The following is a 24,697-nucleotide window of genomic DNA, read 5'->3' on the forward strand; positions in this document are numbered from 1 at the left end:
TGCCTATCAGTCTTGACATATGAAATTCATTCTAAAGCATGTCTTTGACAGGTTAACTTTGCTAGTACATTTAAAAAGCTCTCTGAAAAACTTTTTTGGGTGGGAAAAGAAATGTATCCTTTAGTTTTACCCAATAAGAGTTCAGCGCACAAAGACTTAAGTATTCATGCCAGTCTGTTTTGACTTCTGTGTCTTCTAACGTACTCATCGAGGTGTCAGGAGGTGGCACCCAGATTGGAATTATTTTGTGGCCCAGGAGATTTTGGTTTGGGAGAGCCAGAACTGCAATATGGCTTCTGTTGAGATTAATTTCTCCAAATTTTCTTGGTGTGTGCGTGTAACAAAGCTTATTCTGTCTTTTGTCATTTTTTGAAGCATTTAGTTATGAACTTCCCAAAAAGTCAGTAGCATATCAACTATATGTTGTAGTACGGAATGAATGTTACACTCTACAGAGGTTTGGTGGATGCTGTGGGGGGTAAGTCATAGTTTTTGGGAAAGGGAAAAGGAAATAAACTTCCGTTTCTCCTCTATATTGACTTGTTTCTGACACATCCCAAAGTAGGATGGATTCCAGTCAGTTACATGTGTTTACTGTCCAGGCAGGAGTGAACCTCACTCTTTAGTCAGGACTGTTCATTTGTACTTCTCTTCTGTGGGAGTTCCGGTGCATCTCTGAAGAGTACTGCTCTGACAGAATTGTTTCCCACATTCTAGACACCAACATGGTTTCTCTCTGGGATTAATTTCTCACCAATAGTTTGGTTTCCTGTTTTTTCAGACCAGGAGTGAACTTCACTCATAAGTCCTGCAGCGTGCTTGTTTTTCTGAACTGATTTTTGAACTCTTACTGTTTTCATTCCGGTGTGAACTCTAGTGTGTGACTGAAGATTTCCTATTTGTGAAAACAGTTTCCCACACTCATTACAACAATACGGCTTCTCTCCTGTGTGAACTCTAGTGTGGTTCTGAAGATTGCTATTTTGTGAAAACTGTTTACCACATTCATTACAGATATACGGTTTCTCTCTCGTGTGAACTCTAGTGTGTCTCTGAAGATTGCCTATTTGTGAAAACAGTTTACCACATTCATTACAGCAATACGGCTTCTCTCCATTGTGAACTCTAGCGTGTTTCTGAAGGTGGCCTCTTCCTGAAAACTGTTTCCCACATTCATTACAGGAATATGGCTTCTCTCCAGTGTGAATTGTTGTATGTCTCTGCAGCGAAGTCGTGTGACAGAATTTTTTGCCACATTCCACACAGCAATATGGCTTTTCTCCAGTGTGAATTCTTGTGTGGATTTGAAAACTGTTCCTGTAAGAGAACTGTCTGCCACATTCATTACAGCAATATGGCTTCTCTCCGGTGTGAACTCTAGTGTGGATCTGAAGAGCACTCCTGCCAGAGAATCCTTTGCCACATTCCAAACAGAAGTGACGTTTGTTTCCTGTATAAAGTTTAAAAGAAAAAAACAAACAGCTTATTATCAATCCACTGCCCTATTATTAACATTAACTCACATTAAATGCATGATAGTTGAAATTAGAGAAAAATCTTTGATAAGCAATTATAAAACCTTAGTTGTACATGGAAAGACATTTAATTTAATTTTGCATCCACTATTACTGCTACTCACCAGGGCTGCATGTATAAAACTTCCTTTTGCTTGGAAACGTGCAAGCCGTTTCTTGCGTTAAAGTTAGGATTTATAAAACCAAAAAATTAGTTTAAAGTTATGGCAAGTTTTGAGCATTTCTAAGTCCTTTGCAGACATTTTTGGTGTTGGCATTTTAGCACCTCTATGTGGAAAAACAAACTGAAAAGAAAATCTCATTTTATTCACATTTTGCACTCTGATGTTAATAAGGCTAATCAAGAAGTGAATTTTCAGGGATCACATTGATTTTCTGGCTCATGATCGTGACTGAATTCTAAGCTGATTTAGACTCCCTACTGTCATCCTCTTTCAAGTGTGCGCTGAACATGTGCCTTCATTACAGAGACACAGAAATCACACAATCTGCAAGTAAGCCATTTCTTATCCAAAAGACAGGATTTATAAAACAGGAACTTGCCGTGAAAATTGGCTGAAAGTTATTGCAAGGTTTAAGCATTCATAAGTCCTATGCAGACATTTGTGGTGTTGGCATTTTAGCAACTCCAGGTGGCAAAAAGAAGAACTGAATAGAAAATCTCATTTCACTGCACATTTCACATTCTGATGTTTGACAGGCTACACGATGAGTGAGTGTTGATGCATCTCAATGACATTTTGGCTCATGATTATGACTGAATTCTAAGCTGATTGAGACTCTCTACTGTCATCCTCTTTGAATTGTGTGCTGAACTGCAGCCTTCATTACAGAGACCATCATGCAGAAATCACACGATCTCTGATCTCTTACAAGTCTTAACAGCTGTGAGTTATTTGGCGATGGCGGCTTTTCAGTGTGAACTGTCTGACTGGTAAAGAATCTCTCAGTCACCCTGAGCCACGTCATCCCATCTGTATGAGATGGTATACCCAAGATGGTACAGAGATACATGTAATGACTGTTCTTTTACTCTTGACTTTGCCTTATCTGCAATATTTCTCTCTGTCTTTTAGAGATACTAATATTTTTCTTAATGGTTGCTCTCAAATGTTCGTGAGCATTGGGGTTATTCGTCTAATATGACTTATTCAGTTGTTTTTTTTCCCCCCTTGCAGCATCTTTTGTTACCTTCTTATTTACCCACTGCAGAGTTTTTATTAATTTCTTTGAATCCATCCTGCATCACATGTAAAATGTGTAACTTCTTTCTAGTAAGGAATCACAGTTGCTCTTGCCTGTTTTTCGCCAAGACACTGACTTGGTGGCTACTGCAAAAGCTTTATCCACCCTCAGCCCCACAAACCTAAAAGGTCCGAGTAAGGCTCAATTACCTTTGCTTATTTTTAGGAGCAAAGGTCTTATTTAATTCACTCTTACACAGAAGCAGCACAGAAAACTCAACTTTTTTTCACTTTTTAATACAAAAATGATGTGAGCATGTCCGTCTAAGTTGTTTCTCCAATCCAGTGCTTCAATGTGTAATCCAAAGGTTTGATGTTTCATCCAGATACTTCTTAACGGATGTCACAAGAACCTTAGAAGAACTGAAGAGCTGTGTAAAGCTGGAAAATATGAAAAAGAAGCATTTTGGAAGACCTGGGAGTCCATCAATCTATAGAAAGTAAAACTGTCTACTAAAATGGAGGATATTCAGCACTGGAGTGAGCATTCTGGAAAGATCACAACATGACAGCAAATGTGAAAAGGAACTTACAGAGGCAGAGCAAAGGGCCTGCAGAAATCTCCAGAACTTTACAAAGTCATTTTTCATGTGACCATGTGAAGGAAAGCATAAGAATGATGTTTATGAAAGGGTAGCACCAATGAAATCAATGCTATCTAACAAATGCATCACTGTACATCTCAAAACTTGTAAAAGATCACCTTAATGTTCTAAAAAAGACAATGTTCTGTAAATGAATAAGACAAAAGTTGAACTTTTTGGTCAAAACACTATTTTGGAGGTAAGAGAGAACTTGATATCGATACTAAAACCTCAAGGTGAAGAGCTGAAGACAGCATCACTGTTTACGCTGCTTTGCTCCTTCTGGGCTTGAAAAGCTTGAGATGATCATGGGAACACTGAATTCAAAATATTATGAAGAAATCTGACAGAAAAATATCAGGATAGTAGAAGCTTATCAAAAGTTGAGTGATGACACAGAACAATAAGCAAAAACACATGAAGAAATCTAAAAGAAAGGCTGGAATCTGGAATTAGTACTGATCCAACATAAGGAAACTGGTTTTCTGGAATGGCCAATAGGAGACACAAGATGCTGAGGGTTACTCAGAAAGAAGGTACCAGGGATGAAGGAACTGAAGAGGTTTGGACAGAAGGAATGGGATAAAAAAGTTACAAAAAAAAAGCCTGGTGGAGATCATTACTGCTAATAAAGGGTCAACCAATTGACAAAGACAGGAGGGTCATGGAGTGGACTGTGAATGCTTAAATGTCACAATAATGGAAGAATAGCAAATTGCTAAACCTTACACTACAATAGATGAAATCTCAAACTTACATTTAAACACACAGCAAAATGCAGTCTTTTTACTCCATTTCAACATTTCTTATAATAACCACAAGACCCAACCTTTAATGTCCATAAATCCCAAACCTCAAACTCACAAAAATTTATTTAACACTTACTTTTCCCAGACTTTGTCGTAGGCAGTGGCTGATTTTCCGGAGTTGTAACACATGTAGTTTGCTCAGCCCTCTTTGGTTCAGAATGTAATGATTTAGACTTCATATTGATAGAAGGCTCTGGAGATGAACAGTGTCTACTTTGAGAAGAGTCTAACCTGGTCAACACTCCATCTCGAAACCCATCATGAAAATTGTCTTCCTCAATACTCTTCAGATTTGTATGGTTATGTGTCTCAATATTGAGAGACTTCTCTTCACCTTCTTCTTGAATGCCCACTGACTGCAGTTCACTATTCTCCTTCTTGATGCTCAGACTTTCCTGTTTAGGATAGATGGACTCCCACTCACAGTCCTCCTCCTTAATAACCATGATTTTCATGTCCACATCACTGGTCTCCTGTTTCACGTCCATGGAGATGTTCCAGTAAAACAGCAGCTTTTTCTTTGTCTCTGTAGAAAGAACAGCAACCAGCTTCATTAAAACTTCATCACTTATACCTAAAGACACTTCAATGTCCTTTTACAAGACCCTCTCTGTTAAGGTTTCTAAAAGTCAGACAGTTCATAGCATGCTGACAGTAAATCATTGCTCTTCATTTCAAATTATCAGATGTGAAACAATCTAGGGAGTGGACTGAAGGTCCAACAGGCTGAAACAAGAAGACCATCTTACACAGTTGTGGGTCAGCAGTATTCACTACTTGAATTAAACAAACAGTGCTGCTGGGATCCCAGAATTGTCTTATCAGTTTATGTTGATGAAGGTTTATACAAGTAGAGGCACAGGACTGTGTTAAGAAACAGAAAAGTCAGGAGAGGCCGACTGAATGAACAAGGTAAAAGGGCAAGCTAAGTTATGGGATGCACCGTGGACCTCCTGGAGTTCAAAGCTAAGAAGAGAATTAAAAGAAAACAGAGGGTCATTATGAACAATGCTACACATACTCTCTCTGACACACAAAAATTGAGTTCTTTCAAACCATTCCTCATAAGTGTGTTAAGAAACACTATGGGGGCTCCTTTATACCAACAGCAGTACGTTTGCTAATGTCTCATTCTGACTGACAGTGAATTTAGAACTTTTCTTTCTCTTGTATTTTCTTGCTTCATAGTCATTCCGGTGTGTGTTCAGACCAAAGTGTGTGTGTATGTTTATTTACTTATTGATCTACCTATTTTTAATTTTTGTAAACAGCTTCTGTACAAAGCCAATTTCTACCTTGGGACAAATAAAGTTCTACAAAATCCATTCTATCTATTGCTAGACACTGGATTAGCTTAATCTGTTTGTTTAAATTGGTGCACATGTTTTCTGACGAGTGACTTTGGTACAACACGTGTGTCACTTGAGCCAGTTAGTGAGGGAGGTCGTGGTGGTCAGCTTAATAATTAGGGAGTTTGGTTGCAGGTGGACACACAGGTGACATCGCAGAGTGGAGGTGAGACTTCTCCTGGTATTACTTAAGAGGGCAGCATTTAGTGTGTGAGGGGATTACTGTGCTGTGAGAAAGACACCGACCGTGTGGACTGACTGAGGGGGCAGGAGACGTAAACATTTGTGGTGGTGGTGGTTTTTAAATTGATTTTATGATCTTGGGTTTACTTTGTTTCAGGAGGTAGATCTCGCTGATTGAGATTAAAAGCTGGTGCTGTGATTGTCTTGGTGAACACTGAAGAGGTAAATCTTAGCTCTTGCGTGGTTACTTAAAGTCAGATGGGGGGGTTAACAGCGTGTGAGCTTCTTCAGTGCAGCAGGATCAACGCACATGTTGATCTTTTTTTCTTTCAGTACATGTGCCTTCCCTGTTTGTTTATATATCTAGTGACTGCTTTGCCTGTCTGTCTCTCTGTTACGCAGGGAGTGCTCTGTCTGTCTGTGTGTTATGGCTCTTCAAAATAACATTTATAAGGACACTTGTTCATTGCAGTCTGAAATGTTAAAAAATATTTTAAAAGGAGCATCTGACATGAAAATATAACGATCTCATTAACTGACAGTGCATACCAATTTATAAAGTTTATGTCGGTTAGAGGGTAAAAAGAAAAAAAAAAAAAAAGAAATAAACACTATCTCCCCAGTGGGGAATCAAACTTAGATCTCTGAGGCACAGCAGGCCTGCTCCGCTGTGAGTCAGCAAATCTTACTGCTAAGCCATGGAAGCTGTTATATCGTTCTTGAACCTTTTCTAAAAGGGTTTATTTGATGTTTGGACTTCATGCTTCACACATTCTATAGTTTATGCCTACATTTTGTAACATTTCTTACTAAAATATGAAAAAGTTTCTGTTTAAACAATGTGTTTACACAGATTACTGTAGAAACAGAACACACATGAAATGCGTGTATTCCAAATAACGATCTGTTATTTCCACTCTAAAACTCCACATCAGTCCCAGATAATCAATCAAGGCATGAGCTGGGAGAAGTTTGTGCACGTTCTAAGTCGGTGGGGGATGGAATAGCCGGTTGCTTGCAGCTTGTCTTTATCGGCACATTTAGAGGACAAAGGACACTGGCGGAGAGGTGAGAACGGTTTTAAGGTGGGACGGATCTACACGTTTTTTCGTAAACTCTGGTAATTCTAGTGTTAAAGACTCATGAAGATTGACACATAACAGAGGCACTGGGCGACTGTAGATGGTTTACAAATAAAACTGTCTAGAAAAAGGGATTTAGTGATGAAGGACAGTAGCTACATAGTGCGAGTATTAATGAATGTCTGCAGAATTTATTTTAAAATGATTAAAAATAAATTTCATCTCTGTTTTTAACATCTCAAGACAAACTTTCATGTTCACTGGTTTCATCTTGTAGAAGTAAATGTTGCCCACAAACGCAAAAAAAACATGAATAGTTTCATGCATACCCCAGTACTAAATCCCAACTGCTCCCAGTATTGTGACCTTGCTGTGGTGGATACCTTGTCTGTCTCTGTTACCCTTAGAGCTCCACCATTTGGAGATTTTTGTGCCACAGTGACCAGTCTGCTGTGGGTAACCCTGAGAGGAGGAGCCAGTCAAGTAACAACCAATTATTAACAACCCTCATGAATATTCTAATGAATCAAAGAAGATTTTGACTTGAGGAGAGAGGCCAGGTGATTAGCTAAGAGTGTCCGGTGGTATGTAAGGGGTGACCCTTATTTGGTACCAGCACTGTTGTCTGAAACCTGGTATTGGTACCAAAATAAAAAATGTTGTACTGATCCAACATTACCTCAGTTAGATTTGTCAGTGTATCTTTATAATATAGGAGAATAAAAAACAAACAAAACAAACACAGCAAGGGGGCACAAGTGAAAACTGCAAAGGACATGTAAACAGACTGAGGTTCAAATTCACACTGCTGGAGCTGTGAGGCGGTAACAACAACCTCAAATTGTTAATAACTTCATTAATACTCATTAACTGGCTTCAATGTATGCTGTTTAAATTGGATTAAGCAGTTTGTATAAACTGTATGGTGGCTTCATCAAGTATTCAGAGTCTTTCCCCTTCTACCCACTTTATTGTGTTGTATGTTTATTTTTAAATTGATACATTTGACATCCTTGACCATCAGTCTACACTCAATACACCACAATGACAATGTAAAAATGCATTTTCAAATAGGTTTGCAAATTCATTACTCACAAACTGAAATCTTTTATTTCTACAGTAGAAGTATTTGCTTTGTGTGCTCTGGTGCATCCGGTTTGCTTTCATTCTCCTTGAGACGTGTAGAGAACGTGATTGGAGTCCACCTGTGACAAACTGACTTGAACGGTCATCATTTAGAAAGGCCCGTGTGTACCTGTTTATATAAGGTCACGCAATTCACACTGAACGTCAGGACAAAATCTAAGCCATGATGTCCAAGGAGCTCTCTGTCGACCTCTACAATCAAACTGTGGTGTGGTCCAGATCAAGGCAAGGGGATGAAAACATTTCTAATGCTCTGGATGTTTCCAGGAACAGATTGGCCACAAAAGTTGTGAAATGGAAGAAGTCTGGCACCGCCAGGATTCCCCCTAGAACACGGGTTTCAAAATTTTGGTCCCAGAGGGCTGCAGTGGCTGCAGGTTTTCATCCTAACCATCTTCTTAATTAGTGACCTGTTTATGTTGCTAATTAAGTCCTTTTCCCTTAGTTTTAATTAACTTGACTCAGACCCCTTAGTTGTGTCTTTTTCCTTAATTACCAGCCAAACCATAATGAGACACAAAACGAGCCACCACATGATCAGCTCAGCTGTGTCCATTACACAATATCTGAAAATAAAGAAAGGTGAAGGCCTCACTAAGGTTGATCTCTCAGGTCACCAAAACATCATGACAGTGTTCTTAGAAAAAAGAACAAAAAAAATCAACAGTTTTGGAAATATCTGCTTTGGCAGAAGGAGTGCAACAAGAAGCCATAGAATGAAATAACGAGCGTAATTAACAGCCAAAATTTGCTTCTCATTAAGAAACTGGTTGGAGTGAATTTGGCTGGAGTTTGATGCATCGATTTAGCTGGTCATCCGTTGGCTCGTTTCACATCTCATTTCTGTTTGGCTGCCATTTCATGAAGAAACAAATCAATTCAAAAGGACTGAATCCTTGAAAACAGGGCTATTAAAATAAAGGGAAAAGGAGTTCATTAGTAGTGAAAACTGCTCGCTGATTAGAAAAAGGGTTCGAATGAAAACCTGCAACCACTCTGGCCCTTCAGGACCAGCGTTTGACACCCCTGCCCTAGAATGTGTAGTCCAGCCAAACAGAGTAAATGGCCAAAGCAGGCCATGGCCATACCAAGACAAGTACAACATAAGTAGTTTGTTTGTTCACTGCACAACACTAATATGGACACGTCAGTATGGAGCAGCCTATATCTGGCTATTTATGTTAGAAAACAAAATAAGCACCCAAGGCCTTAAACTCTATTTGCCACTTCAATTGAAAGGGGAGACCTGGCTGGCACCCCAACACTTTATAGAATCTTCCTCTGGTCTTTCACCCATCCACAAAGGTTTGTTATGATCAGCAAATGAAACTAACAAGTGTACACCGAGATGCAAAGACGGGATTGTGCAGCTACATACCAGCAGTTAACGTTTGTGTAAAAGAGACCCACACCAGACCCACAGACCCTCAGTTCCAATGACCTGTACACTTTGTGACAGACATACAGCCCATTTGACAAGTAACAAAATGGCTGGTCCCAAATGGAGCCGAAATAGATGTATGACTGTAATTTATGGAACAGCTTCAGTCCGTAGACTCATAAAATTAGATGATACTTAACAACAGGCTTTAAAATGATGCTGTTAGGATATTAAATCTTCACATATTTCAGCTACACATGTTGAAACGGAACAACTGTCTTTAAAGCGTTGTTTGATTAAACTTGCTTTTAATGTACAGGATTAATAATAAAGACATCCTATTTAGTTTATGAAGGGGCGATAGGGAACATCATGAGAAGAGTATTGTTAGTTTTGGGTAGACGGATTGTACACATGATGGAAATGAGTGTTTGAGATTTTCAGATCAGTCCTACTGTGACGGTGTTCTCAGTGACTCCACTCGGGCTTTTCTCCAAGCCAGTAATACATTTTCAAATATTATGTTTAAATAAAAGTACAATTTTAAAAATAAGATGTAGCAGATAGTGGAAACTGAAGAACAGATTATTGACATGGTAAAGAACGTGCACATTTTTATTGAATTTATTGATAAACAAATACTAGAATTTAGCTGTGAAAAGAAACCTGACGAGATATCAAAGCACAAAATGAGATGTCTGGCAAAGAAACTCAGATAACTGCTAACTGGTGCCCAGTCACCCTGCTTAAACCTTATTGTAAAATTACTGCTTCAGTCTTGGCTAGATGGCATTAAGCAGCCTTAGACGACATTAATAGAGAATAAATAACTCTAAAATAATATAATAACTTTATAAAAAAAGAGTAAATATACTGTATTAGTCTCACAATGGACTTTATCTTTGATAATAATTGTTAAGATGATGACCCACTACATGTTTTAATTTTTATACTGCATTTGACACTAGTCACTTTAATTTTTTGTTCATTCTTACCTTATCTATTTAAGTACTTTTGTCTCAAGATCATTAAAACACGTTCTCTACAAGTACCAATAGTTCAGTTCACTTTGCCAATGGGATGTCGCACAGATTGAATGTTAAAGGAGGCGTCCGTCAAGGAAACCCGACATCTCTGTTGCTCTCCTCTTATGTGTTCAAAGTCTTAAAATTTTGATTGAACAAAAGCTTCTTTAAAAAGGTTAGTGAAATCTAAACTGTACAATTAGCTTATTGATATAATTTTATTTTTGAAAAATATCTTCAAAGTTTCAGAATCTCTTAAATTATATCATAAAATGTGAGCTCTTTACCTTGAGAAAAGGTCATGTTAGTTGAACGTACTGAACCTGACATTGTGTCTTATCTTGGCAATAAAATTCATAACAACATGAAAAATAATATTATTTCAAGCTACAAGTCAAGGACCACTAAAGTCCTGAAGAGACGTACTACTTGGCTAACCAGAGGTCCGTCTATTCAAGTCAGAGTCCCACCCAGTGTAGCGGTGGGGTTATGAAAAACAGCAGATGTCTGTTTGTCATTAGAAGCTAATAATTATTTTTCTGTGAGGTTAGAGAAGATTCCTTTTTTATTGCATATGAAACAACAGGAGTCAAAGTTTAAAAAAAGGATGTGTTAAAAAAACAATATGATATGGGTGACTTAATGTCCTTGACTTCTCCACACTAAACCACAGTTATAATTAGCCGTGTTAGATTAGTTAAAAATTCTTCTAGTGATTTGAATTACAAACACAATTTCACTTTAGCAAATTTAGGGGGTCAGTTTCTTCTTTTGTGCCCTTCAAAGAAAAGTAAAAATTTGGTTGCCTTTCATAAACAAGTTTTGATGAATTGGCGTTTACTGTATAAACAGAATTATTCTCCCCACAGCTTTATCTCACTCTCTATAACAATACAAATTTTACCAATAAAGAAGATAAAATGCTATTAATATGTAAGCAAACGTTTTATTTGTTCAGCTTTGAATTGATTAGAATCACCATGTGACTGACTGTTCTGATTGATAAAAATAGGAAAGTTTTCTTCAGTAAGGGAATATGAAATTGTATTTGACCTTACCCCCGATGTCTAAGCAATCACACCCCTGTAGACACTTTTTCATTAGATTAGTTTAATATCTGCTGTATAAGTGGAGTTAACATATTGGACAATGAATATAATAAGAAGTTTATAAGGTGATTATTAATTCAGAAAACTGATCCTTCTGTGACATTTCATTGGTGAACTCAACCTGGACCTTCATGCTTGTGTTTAACAATAGTTAATACTCGATTAATAAAACACCATGCCAGTGGGTCCACTGATGTAAGTGATGCTTGTGTGTCTGCAAAGGGGCTACAGAATCTGCTGACTGATCATTTTTTTCATTGTAAATTTCTCAACTCATTTTGGAGAGATGTTTGTTATAAAAGTGGATAAAGAAACTGGTAGGTAGATCTCTCTTTAACCCTGCTGTGGTACCATGGGGTCTCTGTGACTCCACTCCTCTTTGACCCATGTTTTTTTTTAATCTATCACGATTAATGACCTTGCCTTTCAAGTATTTTTTTTTGTAAGACCTTACTAACAATGTGACACATATTAATTAGTTTATGTGTCTTACTTTTTATTTTGTATTTATGTTTATTTGCACTTTTGGTCACCTGATAGTAGCCCATAGTACCTTCCATGGAATATATGTAGCAAACACCACAAAATGTCAAACAGGTCATTTTACCAGTGGCACCCTCACCAGCGCCATTCAGGACAGCGCAAGAGACGCTCCATTTGTCCAAGAACAAAGGTCAAGAAAACCAAATTCATCTGTAATAAGTGCAACAAGTTCGTGTGCAAAGAGCAGAGCAAATGGTTGTGCAACCAATGTCAGCAGTAAAAGTGTGTGTCAGTGTGCCGGTGACTGATCTACGCCATGTCTCTCAGCCTCTCTGATGTGCTCCGGATTGACACCTTTGAATGTTTGGTGCAGCAGAGCAAATTCAACCTGATCTACCACAGTGGGTTTGTTATCACCTTATTCAATGGAGGGGTTCATGGACGTCAAATGGCAATGAATAGAAGATGGATTAATTGAAATACGTGAGCTGCCGTCTGCAATTAGTCATCGCATTTTGATGGCGATTTTGAGTGGGGGTGATTCCCGAACAGATCTCTTATACGATCCTTCCACAGTATCTCTCAAAATTATTTACTTCAAATTGGTTATAAAGATTTCACTCCAGATCATTGTTTTAAATTATTCTTAATTTTGATGAGTCTTTAATTCGGATCGAACTCGGGGTTTGTGCTACGCGCAGAATTCGAAATGCAACCACCTTAGTTAGTTAAGCTACTGACGGCGTCTTTTCTTCGTGGTGAACTCGTTACTTTTGTGCTCCACAAAATATTGTAAAATATTAATAAATGAAATATTTCAATACTTGATCGAATAACAACATCTGTAATTTAAGGATTTCACCTTTTCTTTCTCAAATGTGCCTACCTATATCATGTCAAAGAACAAGGATAAACCTTTATTTCCGTCTACTCCGTCTTAATTAAGTCAGAACAAAGAAAACATTTAAGGCTATTAAATGTGATCTCAAGAAAAGATGAGGGTTAATAATACTAATAACAGGAGCGATAATAACGATACAGTGCAAAAGTAAATATTAATTGAAAGAGCCGGGAATCCATAAGCGTCTTATATATATATATATATATATATATATATATATATATATATATATATATACACTGCTCACAAAAATTAAAGGAACACTTTAAAGAAACACATTAGATACATCAGATCTCAATATGAAGTTGGATATCTATACAAATAACGACAGGGCAATGTCTTAGGAACAAAAGGATGCCAAGTCTTTTAATGGAAATAAAAGTTTTCTGCCTACAGAGGGCTCAATTGTGTAGACACCCTAAAATCAGAGTGAAATGAAGATGTGACAGGCTAGTCCATTTTTCAAAAACTTAATTTCTGCTACTCAAAATGCTTTTCAGTATCTTGTGTGGCCCCACGAGCTTGCATGCATGCTTGACAACGTCGGGGCATGCTCCTAATGAGACGACGGATGGTGTCTTGTGGCATTTCCTCCCAGATCTGTATGAGGGCATCCCTGAGCTGTTGTACAGTCTGAGGAGCAACATGGCGGCGCCTAATGGACCGAAACATAATGTCCCACAGATTTTCTATTGGGTTTAAGTCAGGGGATCGTGAAGGCCATTCAATTGTTTCAATTCCTTCATCCTCCAGGTACTGCCTGCATACTCTTGCCACATGAGGCCGGGCATTGTCGTGCATTAGGAGGAAACCAGGATCTACTGCACCAGCGTAGGGTCTGACAATGGGTCCAAGGATTTCATCCTGATACCTAATGGCAGTCAAGATGCCGTTGTCTAGCCTGTAGAGGTCTGTGAGTCGCTCCATGGATATGCCTCCAAGATCATCACTGACCCACCACCAAACCAGTCATGCTAAGCGATGTTACAGGCAGCATAATATTCTCCACGGCTTCTCCTGACCCTTTCACGTCTTTCACATATACTCAGGGTGAACCTGCTCTCATCTGTGAAAAGCACAGGATGCCAGTGGTGGACCTGCCAATTCTGGTATTCTATGGCAAATGCCAATTGAGCTCCCCGGTGCTGTGCAGTGAGCACAGGGCGCAGTAGACATTTGGGCCCTCAGGCAACCCTCATGAAGTCTGTTTCTGATTGTTTGGTCAGTGGCCTACTGGAGGTCATTTTGTAGGGCTCTGGCAGTGCTCATCCTGTTCCTCCTTGCCCAAAGGAGCAGATACTGGTCTTGCTGATGGGTTATGGACCTTCTATGGCCCTCTCCAGCTCTCCTAGAGTAACTGCTTGTCTCCTAGAATCTCCTCCATGCCCTTGAGACTGTGCAGGGAGACACAGCAAACCTTCTGGCAATGACACGTATTGATGTGCCATCCTGGAGAAGTTGGACTACCTGTGCAACCTCTGTAGGGTCCAGGTATCGCCTCATGCTACCAGTAGTGACACTGACTGTAGCCAAATGCAAAACTAGTGAAGAAACAGACAGAAAAGATGAGGAGGGAAAAATGTCAGTGGCCTCCACCTGTTAAACCATTCCTGTTTTGGGGGTCATCTCATTGTTGCCCCTCTAGTGCATCTGTTGTTAATTTCATTAACACCACAGCAGCTGAAACTGATTAACAACCCCTCTGCTACTTAACTGACCAGATTAATATCCCATAAGTTTCATTGACTTTATGCTATACTCTGATTAAAAAGTGTTCCTTTAATTCTTTTGAGCAGTATATATATACACACACATATCAGTCACTAGAAGTTGCTGACGAGCCCTTCTCTTTGTTGTCAGTCTGTAGCAGCGATAAAATAAAAGCAATAAGAGTTATAAACAGACGTCATTGAAGTGGATCATGAGTTTGTGAAACATAAATGAAAATGGCCAGGAAGTGTCACTAGAGAGACGAGTGTCAAACGTTTCGAAGCTTCGATACGATTCCCGTCAGAATTGCTTCAAACGTTTCGATGCTTTGTGAGGCTTCACTCCGTCCATCACTAGAGGAGGCACTGACGGATACGCCCCAAATTCAAACGGACCAATTGGAAAGCAACTCAGTTTTGAAAATCATATATTGTTTTCATTGGACAGACAGAGCATTTCGCAGGGTGGGCACGGCTTGGGGGGCGCCAAGCAATCCCTGGATTAGATAATGCAAAAAGCATACCCCCCACCCCCGTGGTCACGCCTCGGGGCGACTCGTGCTCCTGTTTTAATGTATAAAAGTAAACGCGCCGATCTTTGTAGAAGGATGAGGTTGTGTACTTTCTGTTTTTTATTTGACGGATATTTTGTGCACAAAGCCTCTGCCGCCGTACTTCTTTCGCGAGCGAAAAAATGAGCCAAAGACAGAAGCCAAGTGAGGCGGCACACGAGGAGAGTCCATTGTAAAGATCGACCTGTCCTTCCAAACGCGTACTGTAGCACTGCAAGAGGCGAAAAATAAAATCACACAAAGTGACGGCTCCGAACACGGACCACTTACTTTCTGCCTCTGTGTGATACGTTTTAAAGTCAGCTCACTCTGCAGCAACAGGCTCCCATCCCGATAGTTCTCAAGATTCGATGCGCTCGTGCACCTCTGTTTAGTCGTCGTTACTTGATGACGTCAGAGCAACGACACACCAGCCCCTCACGTGCACGCGTGTTCGCTCTATTCGGTTTACCAGACCCTGCGTGAGGACTGACTTTAGCTGGCATGCAATAATGTATTGTGGGCTTACATGAAAGGTGACCCATTAGGAGGACAGAGGAGGGCGACACTGTCAAATGTAGTAGATCAGTGCTTCTCAGACTCAGACTGGGGGACGCCGTGTGGATGCAGGTTTTTATTCCTCACAAGCTCTTCTTTTAATTGGATCCCAGACCTAATTCATCAATCTGTAACTTCCCAGTTTGTATGTTTTGGTCAATGTAGAAATTATATAACTAAGTCTGATATATTTTTTATTATTACCAAGTATTTATATGTGTTAACATGGGGATAACTGAGTGTTTTTTTAAGAAATACAGCAGCACCATGAGATTAATTCTGCATTTCTAGATTTTCCGGCTACTTAACTCAAAAGTCTGAAAAATTAAAACTCATAAAAAATCTATTTTAGTTGCAAATAGTTATTTTTATTTACATTAATGAACACAATAAAAAAGTATATTGCTTGTATCATAATGCAATTTATTCATGCATACCACATTGTTCTAAATTAGTTAAACATTACACTGTACATCATTGGTGTCCATATAACTTCTCGAGTTTTTGTCACTTCTTAGATTTTTGTTTGCTGGCTTGTCCTTTGTTCTCTTTTTCATCATCGAGCAGTAGTCCACCATCATACTGTCACCCCAAAGTCCCTGTCCCCTTCTTCTCGTTGCAACTTAATTCCATTAAACTTAACAAATGAGTTGTTCACAAAGTCTTCATAATTTTTTCTTTATATACCTAAAAACACAGAACTAACGTCTCTGAATGATAGAAAAGCCTTTTGTTTCATTTCATTCATTCCACTAATAAAATCACATTAGAAATCAGATTTCCAATATCAGGCTCAGCAAAAATGATCTTCTTTCAGTTTAGCCTCATAGAAAAACGGAGTCTTTCGGCGCAGATCCATCAGACAGGCTCCATCTTGTGATAGGACTCTGACAAATGACATCATTAAACCAAATTTCATATGAGGCAGGGGTAGCGGTGCCTTCTCTGGATCCATCAAGACAGGCCTGCTGATGCGTTTTTGCCACCCAGGTTTTTTCTAGCTGGCCATTCCTTCTGAACGCTGCTGTCCCACTCACACGTGGGGATTTGGCCTTCCCTGACTGGACTTTCAGGACCGCACATATAAACCACCATAGTTGTAGTTAATTTTCTCATGATTTTCAAAGTTCTTGTCGGTTTTGTTACTTGTAGCACTTGTATCACACACAGGAAAGGCAAGGCTGTTGCAATTTTGTTTTTTCTTTTTGCTTTATCTAATCCAGGGAATGGCAGCTCCACAGTGGCTGCAGGTTTTCATTCTAACCCTTTTCTTAATGAGGGACCTGTATTTGCTGCTAATTAACTCCTTTTGAACTAATTGTATTTGACTTGCTCTTGAAGACTCAGACCCCTTAATTGTTTCTTTTTCCTTAATTACCAGCCAAACAATAATGAGATATAAAATGAGCCAAAAAAAAAACAAAAAACAAACTGGTGGAAATCATACAATATCTGAAAATAAAGGAAAATGAAGGTCTCAGGAATGTCGATCTGCTCAGGTCCCCAAAACATTTTAACTGAGCTCTCAGAAAAGAGAAAATCAACAGTTTCAGAAATGTCTGCTAATGCATCACGAGAGCAGAAACAAGCCATGCAATTAAAGAACGAATTTAATTAACAACAAGACTCGGCGCCTCATTAAGCAACTGGTTGGAGTTTGAGGTCCTCACTTAGTTGGTCTTCTGTTGGCTCCCGCACGTCACATTTCATTTCTATTCTGGTGCCATTTAAGGAAAGAAGTGAAACAATGCAGAAGAACCATGAAGGAATTCAGGAGAAGAAATCAATTAAAATGAATTCACAAGAAGTTAATTAGCAGCACAAACAGGGCATTCAATTAAAAAAAAAGGTTAGAATGAAAACCTGCTGCCACGATGGTCCTCCAGGACGGAAGTTGGCGACTCGTGCTCTAATCAAAAGTTGCACATTTAAAAAAGTCAATATTCCTGTCTGCTTATCATCTGTTCTTTTTTCTTTATTTCTTGACATTATTATACACCCCTCAATGATTGTTCTTGCTTTATATTATATAGAGCATTTAATAATTTTCATTATTATACCGCTTAATGATTATTGTTTCAACACTACAGCACTCAATGACTATAATTTCTTCCTTTATTTCGTTCTTATATGTCCTTTTATACTGGACATTACTATACACCATTAGTGACTGCTGTTTCTTTTTTAACATGGTGTCTTTCATACTGTACATTATTAGACATCGCTTAACATCAGCAAAACCAAGAAACTGCTTATTGACTTTCACTGCACCAAAGAACTTGTATGTCTGATCGTTGTTCAAGGAGTGTTTACCTAGATCATGGCAAAGTACAGGAATAAACCTTTATTTTCCGTCTACTCTGTTTTAATTAAGTCAGAACAAAGAAAATATTTAAGGCTATTAAATCTGATCTCAAGAAAACATGAGGGTTAATTATAATACTAATAACAGGAGCGATTATAATGATACAATACAAAAGTAAATATTCATTGAAACAGCCGGGGATCCACGAGTGAGGCGTCTTATTTTGTTTAACTCTTGCTATCGTATAGTGCATTGTGCTGGTCAGCGTTAGTTTTATATATATATATATATAAAATATATAAATAAAATATATATATAAAGTCGGCGTCACAATATATAAAGTCAAAACTTGAATATATAAAGTCATCGTCGGAATATATAAAGTTAAACCTTGAATATATAAAGTCAAAACCCGAGTATATAAAGTCAGTGTTGGAATATACAAAGTCAACGCTGGAATATCCATCCATTTCCCAACCCGTTGAATCTGGCCACAGGGACATGGGGGTCTGCTGGAGCCAATCCCAGCCAACACTGGGCGCAAGGCAGGAACCAATCCTGGGCAGGGCACATGCATCATTTTCAAAACATTAACCGAACAGTGTTTTTTTTAAATATATTTTTCTGAATACGTTTTTCTTAACTTATTTCAGTTTTTTTTAGTTTACTCATTTCAATCAATATATTTTGACTTTGACTTTATATATTCCAGCGCTGACTTTATATATTCAAGGTTTGACTTATATTTGGGAATGACTTTATATAATCCGACAATAACTTTAAATATTCTGACGCTGACTTTATATAATGAGGCTTTGACGTTTTATATTCAGATCACTGACTTTATATATTCAGAAAATCATTGTATTTGCCTGTTTGGCACCTCATTATATATATATATATATATATATATATATATATATATATATATATATATATATATATATATATATATATATATATATATATATATATATCGACACCAATAACAGCAAATGTATAGAACAGTAGTGTGCAGTGACAAGTATTTCTAAGTATTAGGGTAAAATGAAGTTCTCAAACCATGAGTATAAAATAATAATAATAAATAGAACAAAGAATAAAATGCTGTACACATGAAACATGGAATTATAACATGTAAAAAGAAATATAACATGGGGCTGGTGTTACTTAGGTGCTGTTTTGACTTTGGATGTAGTTCTTTTTTGAATATACAACTGTCTTTAATGTTAATATCAGCTAAATACCTAGCTGCAAATCACACACACCACAAAGACCCCCCAAAAAAGAGAGAATTTACCAGTTATTTTTAACATTACCACATGAATTCATTAGAGACAGACAATTTTAATCTCACAAACTGTGTTCCGTTAAATTCATAGTGGGAGAGAAAAAATGAATGAGGAGATGCAAGTGTGTGTGAAACAAAGTATTGTACTCTCAGTGGTGTGCAGGGTGGGAGGGCAAGGGGGCAATGGCCTCGGGCATCTATATCTGGGTTATCCAATCCAAAGAGTGTTGCTTTCTAGGAGTGCCCGGTTTCGAAAATAGTTTAAATTTAAAATAAGCAAATTTAAATTATTATAGCTCATTCTCAGAGAAGCACTATAACTTTTAATTAAGCGCTAGAAGTGCTTACATGAATTTTGTGAAAAATGGAAGATACCAATCACCCAAACAAGGAGAAGGAGAATAATGCCGGGAGAATCAGCAGGAGATAGTGGACTGACGGCACAGCAAGAAATGAATAGAGTTATAGTAGAGATTATGAACCGACTTAAAAGTCCTTTGAAACCGATTTTCATTTCTTCTGGATTTGCATTCAGTCACAATTGAAGACGAAAAAAAAGAGATTAAAAAAGGAATGTTCAGCCTTTGTAGAATACTATATTAGTAATGATGTGACAGCAATACAATTATATGACGAAATTACTGACTTTGTGAAGCTCCTCCGAGCTGGGAGGAATGCTGTTACAGTTCCTCCTGATCCTAAAGATGCTCTCCAGTGGTTGGTACAGTTTGGAAGGGATGTCTTTCCCACGATTTGCATTGCGTACAGATTAGTGCATACCATTGTATTTTCAATCGCAAGTTGTGATTTTCAAAATTGAAAGTAATAAAAACTCATCTGAGATCTTCCATGTCACAAGAATGTCTGACCGACCTGGCTTTAATCAGTATTGAAAAAGAAATCCTCACAGATAATGTAAAAAAATGAAGTAATTGTTTTCAGAGAGGAGATCTAATTTGGGGAAACATTTAAATTAATATTTAATTTGAATAAAGTGTTTATTTCTTATTTAATATACCATTCTTTATCATATTCATATGCCTTCTTTACCATTCACTTTGACAGCACCTCACCTTAGGGGACATACAAACAAGGAGTTTGCCCTGGGCATCTTCTAGCCTGTGCACGCCACTGTGTACTCTGAAGGGAAGGTTTACATGAAATATTAAGCACATGCTTTATGTCAAAAGTATTTTTATGAAACTTAGGTATCAATTGCCGTTTTTGTGATTTCTATTATATTTACATGAGGGGCAAATGAGGTGTCACAGAATTATGTTAGAAATATGGCCCTACTGTAGATCCACCCCTGCACCCCACCGGGTCCAATCCTTTGTTTAATATGTCGAAGGGGGATTGCAGCACCCAATCAGGGAGCACACAGTGACTCTGCTCAGGCTGTGCTGTCCCTGCCTCACGGAACTCTCGCATTTACCGAGGTGATCATCGTCGCACTCTGTAAGGTCGTCATGGTGGAGTGAAGCCTCACAAAGCACTGAAACTTTTGTTTCTTTAATGCTTTATTCATAATCACTAAAAATACATTAAGCAAATAATTAACGATTATAAAAAATCTATAATTTAAACATATAAGACTTACAGAACAAATAATAAAAAATCTGGGTTATTAAACTAATTTATATAAACAATTTAATATAATTTAACAGATCAATAGTTCTTTTAGCATCTTATTTTTAATATTTTGTATGAGACTTCCTTAATTTTATTGGTCAGACAATACATAATTGACATTATCCAAATATTTTGTTAATATTTGCTAATTGCTAAAAAGTTAAGTAGGTTTTTGAAAGTGTATTATAAAATACTGAATATATATTTCTGATATAATTACTGCAACATTTCCTATCAAATATGATCTCCTCCCAATAAAATATTAGATGCCAAATGACCGGTAGACTGCTTATCTCTTCCATGACTGCCCTTATTGAAGATTATTATAGAGTATTCAGGAAGAGCAATGTTAACCCAGTCGCAGGGGTGGCATAAACCAGTGTGTTTCTTCGTGCCGGTCCCAATTCCAGATAAATGGGGATGGTTACGTCAGGAAGGGCATCCGGTGTAAAATTTTGCCAAATCAAAATGCGGACAACAATACAAATTTCCATACCGGATCAGTCGAGCCCCGGGTTAACAATGACCGCCACCAGTACTGTTTACCAACAGTGTGCTGGCGGAAATTGGGCTACTGTTGGCCGAAGAAGGAGAAGAAGAGGGGGGAGACATGTCCAGAGGCAGGAGGAGAGGAGGAAAGTAAAGAGAGTGGAACTGAGGGTAGGAACTTTGAATGTTGGCAGTATGACTGGTAAGGGGAGAGAGTTAACAGATATGATGGAGAGAAGGAAGGTTGATATATTATGTGTACAAGAGACTAAATAGAAGAGGAGTAAGGCCTGGTGGATTGGAGGTGGATTCAAATTGTTCTATCATGGTGTGGATAGGAGGAAAAATGGAGTAGGGGTTATTCTGAAGGAACAGTATGTCAAGAGTGTTTCGGAGGTGAAAAGAGTGTCAGACAGAGTAATGATTACGAAGCTGGAAATTGGAGGTGTGATGATGAATGTTGTCAGTGCATATACACCGCAAGTTGCGTGTGCGATGGATGAGAAAGAAGATTTCTGGAGTGAGTTGGATGAAGTGATGAACAGTGTACCCAAGGGACAGAAAGTGGTGATTGGAGCGGATTTCAGTGGACATGTTGGTGAAGGTAATTAAGGAGACGGGGAGGTGATGGGTAGGTAAGGTGTCAAGGAGAGGGATGAAGAAGGTCAGATGATAGTGGATTTTGCCAAAAGGATGGACATGGCTGTGGTGAATACATACTGTATTTTAAGAAGAGGGAGAAACATAGGGTTACGTACACTGTTATATAAGTTGTACACTGACTACATTACATTGTATCACATTGTGTCACATCTTCAGTGTTGTCCCATGAAAAGATATAATAAGATATTTACAAAAATGTGAGTGGTGTACTCACTTTTGTGAGATACTGCATGTATATATATATATATATATACTAATAAAAAGCAAATCCCTCACTGACTCACTCACTGACTCACTGACTGACTCACTAATTCTCCAACTTCCTGTGTAGGTAGAAGGCAGAAATTTGGCAGGCACATTCCTAACAGCTTACTTACAAAAGTTGGGCAGGTTTCATTTCAAAATTCTACGTGTAATGGTCATAACTGGAAGCTGTTTTTCTACATATACTGTAATGGAGTTGAGCTCGAAAGCCGTGGGGGGTGGAGTTTCGTGTGACATCATCACGCCTCCCACATAATCACGTGAACTGACTGTCAACGCAGTACGTAGAAAACCAGGAAGAGCTCCAAAAAGCGCTGAAGAAAACATGCATTACAGTAATCCCTCGCTATATCGCGCTTTGACTTTCGCCGTTTCACTCTATCGTGGATTTTAAATGTAAGCATATCTAAATATATATCATGGATTTTTCGCTGGTTCGCCGCTTTCTGGACAATGGGTCTTTTAATTTAGGTTACATGCTTCCTCAGTTTGATTGCCCAGTTGATTTCATACAAGGGATGCTATTGGCGGTTGGCTTAAAAGCTACCCAATCAGAGCATGTATTACATATTAACTAAAACTCCTCAATGCTATAAGATATGCTTCCCGCATGGCGCTTGTTTGCTTCTCTCTATCTTTCTCACTCTCTGCCTGACGGAGGGGGTGTGAGCAGAGGGGCTGTTTGAACAGAGGACACGGACGCTCTTCTACAAAATGCCGCTTTATCGCGGTGCTTCTGTATACTTAAAAGCATGTATTGATTTTTTGATTGTTTGCTTTTCTTTGCGAGCGCTCTCTCTGACATTTTCTGCTCCTGACGGCGCTCCTTTAAAGATAAGATATATTTGCTTTCTTTTAATTGTGAGAAAGAACTGTCATCTCTGTCTTGTAATGGAGCACAGTTTAAACGTTTGACTAAAGGGTGTTATTTCATGTCTAGAGGGCTCTAATAATGTTAACAGTGTGGGAGAGTTTATAAGGGCTTAAAATATATAAAAATAACCATACAAACATATGGTTTTCTGGATTTTCACCTATCGCGGGGGGATCTGGAACGCAACCCCGCGATCGAGGAGGGATTACTGTATATAATTCAGAAGGCAGTGAAACAATAAGAAGCGAGCGAGTGAAAAGCTAATGTTTAAATTAAGTTCATAGACAGGCTGCCGCTGGTGTTTGTCATGCCCACGGGTAATGCGGGATACAAGTTTAATGAGAGGACGCAGGATATAAACGAGAGTTTTGATCACTTTGTAACTAAGTTAGAATTGTAGGTGAAGGGCTGTGCTTATGCAAATTCCGAGAGACTGTGTTTGTGGGGGATTGACAGTTAAGGCGGGTGGGGGAGTCACATCATCAACTCCCCTCCCATTCACCTCATTTCGCTCTGAGCTGCGCTCCGCAGCTAACGCAGTGTTACGACTTTGTGACGCTGCCACCAAATACTCACAGAAAAATCCACAAGTTAATACACACGCTGTCTCTAGAGTTTCTTCACACTGAATCCTCCAGGCACTACTTACAAAAGGTTACATTGACAATCGTGTTATTTTTAAAATGTTTCATTTTCTTAGCACAAGCACAGCTGAGAAGCTTCGATGCATGTGCTCCATAACACGTTAAAAATCATGCATTTAATTACAAGCAAAGGGGAACTTCTGTCAATGCATGATTTCCTGGTACACCGATTACATTGATCATCACTTCCCGATTCATTTAAGCCTCGCACCCCCTTGGTTTGAGAAGAAGTATGAAAAAATATGAGGTTAACACAGAAAAACAGATCACCAATTGAAGCTTTATGAATAATCGATTCGCCATCAATAATTGTTTTGGTAAAGTCATACTCAGTGTAGTCCTCCTTCCATTTTATAATTTTTCCGCCACTGGCCATGATTAAATGAACGGTAAAAAAGTAAGAGCGAAGCGAGGGTGATTTATTCATGCAGGCAGGCGACAGCTCAATAGCTCGAATTTGGATATAAGTAGCTTCTATTTAGTCGCCAGAAATATCTTTGTTAGGAATGGAAGTTGAATTTAGTCTTTGAATTTCTATGATAAAGAAAAAGTTATGCAATGATGACTACATTTAACTATATAAAGTCAAAACTTGTATATATAAAGTCATTTGCGAATATATGAAGTCAAAACTTGATTATATAAAGTCAGCATCGGTATATATAAAGTCAATACTTGTTTCTGAATATATAAAGTCAAAACTTGAATATATAGCCTAAAGTCAATCCCAAATATATAAAGTCAAAACCTGAGTATATAAAGACAGCGTTGGAATATTTCGGAATATATAAAGTAAGCGCTGGAATATATAAAGTCAAAACTTCAATATATAAAGTCAGCGTCGGAATATACAAAGTCAGCCCTGGAATATCCATCTATTTCCCAA

General features: G+C 38.3%; 1 protein-coding gene across 1 annotated transcript in view; it reads right to left on the minus strand.

Moving 5' to 3' along the window:
• The window catches only part of LOC120533477 (zinc finger protein OZF-like), a 58,819-nt gene extending 43,277 nt beyond the window's left edge, over positions 1–15,542 (minus strand). The window contains exons 1-3 of the mRNA XM_039760393.1: positions 15,383–15,542; positions 4,249–4,698; positions 886–1,450 (exon numbers count right to left, since the gene is read on the minus strand). Of these exons, the coding sequence (XP_039616327.1) occupies positions 886–1,450; positions 4,249–4,660 (977 nt within the window). The 5' untranslated portion in view covers positions 4,661–4,698; positions 15,383–15,542. The remainder of the gene's footprint in view (positions 1–885; positions 1,451–4,248; positions 4,699–15,382) is intronic.
• Positions 15,543–24,697: the final 9,155 nt, after the last annotated feature.

The sequence above is a fragment of the Polypterus senegalus genome, chromosome 8 (genome assembly GCF_016835505.1).
Source record: "Polypterus senegalus isolate Bchr_013 chromosome 8, ASM1683550v1, whole genome shotgun sequence".
NCBI lineage: Eukaryota > Metazoa > Chordata > Cladistia > Polypteriformes > Polypteridae > Polypterus > Polypterus senegalus.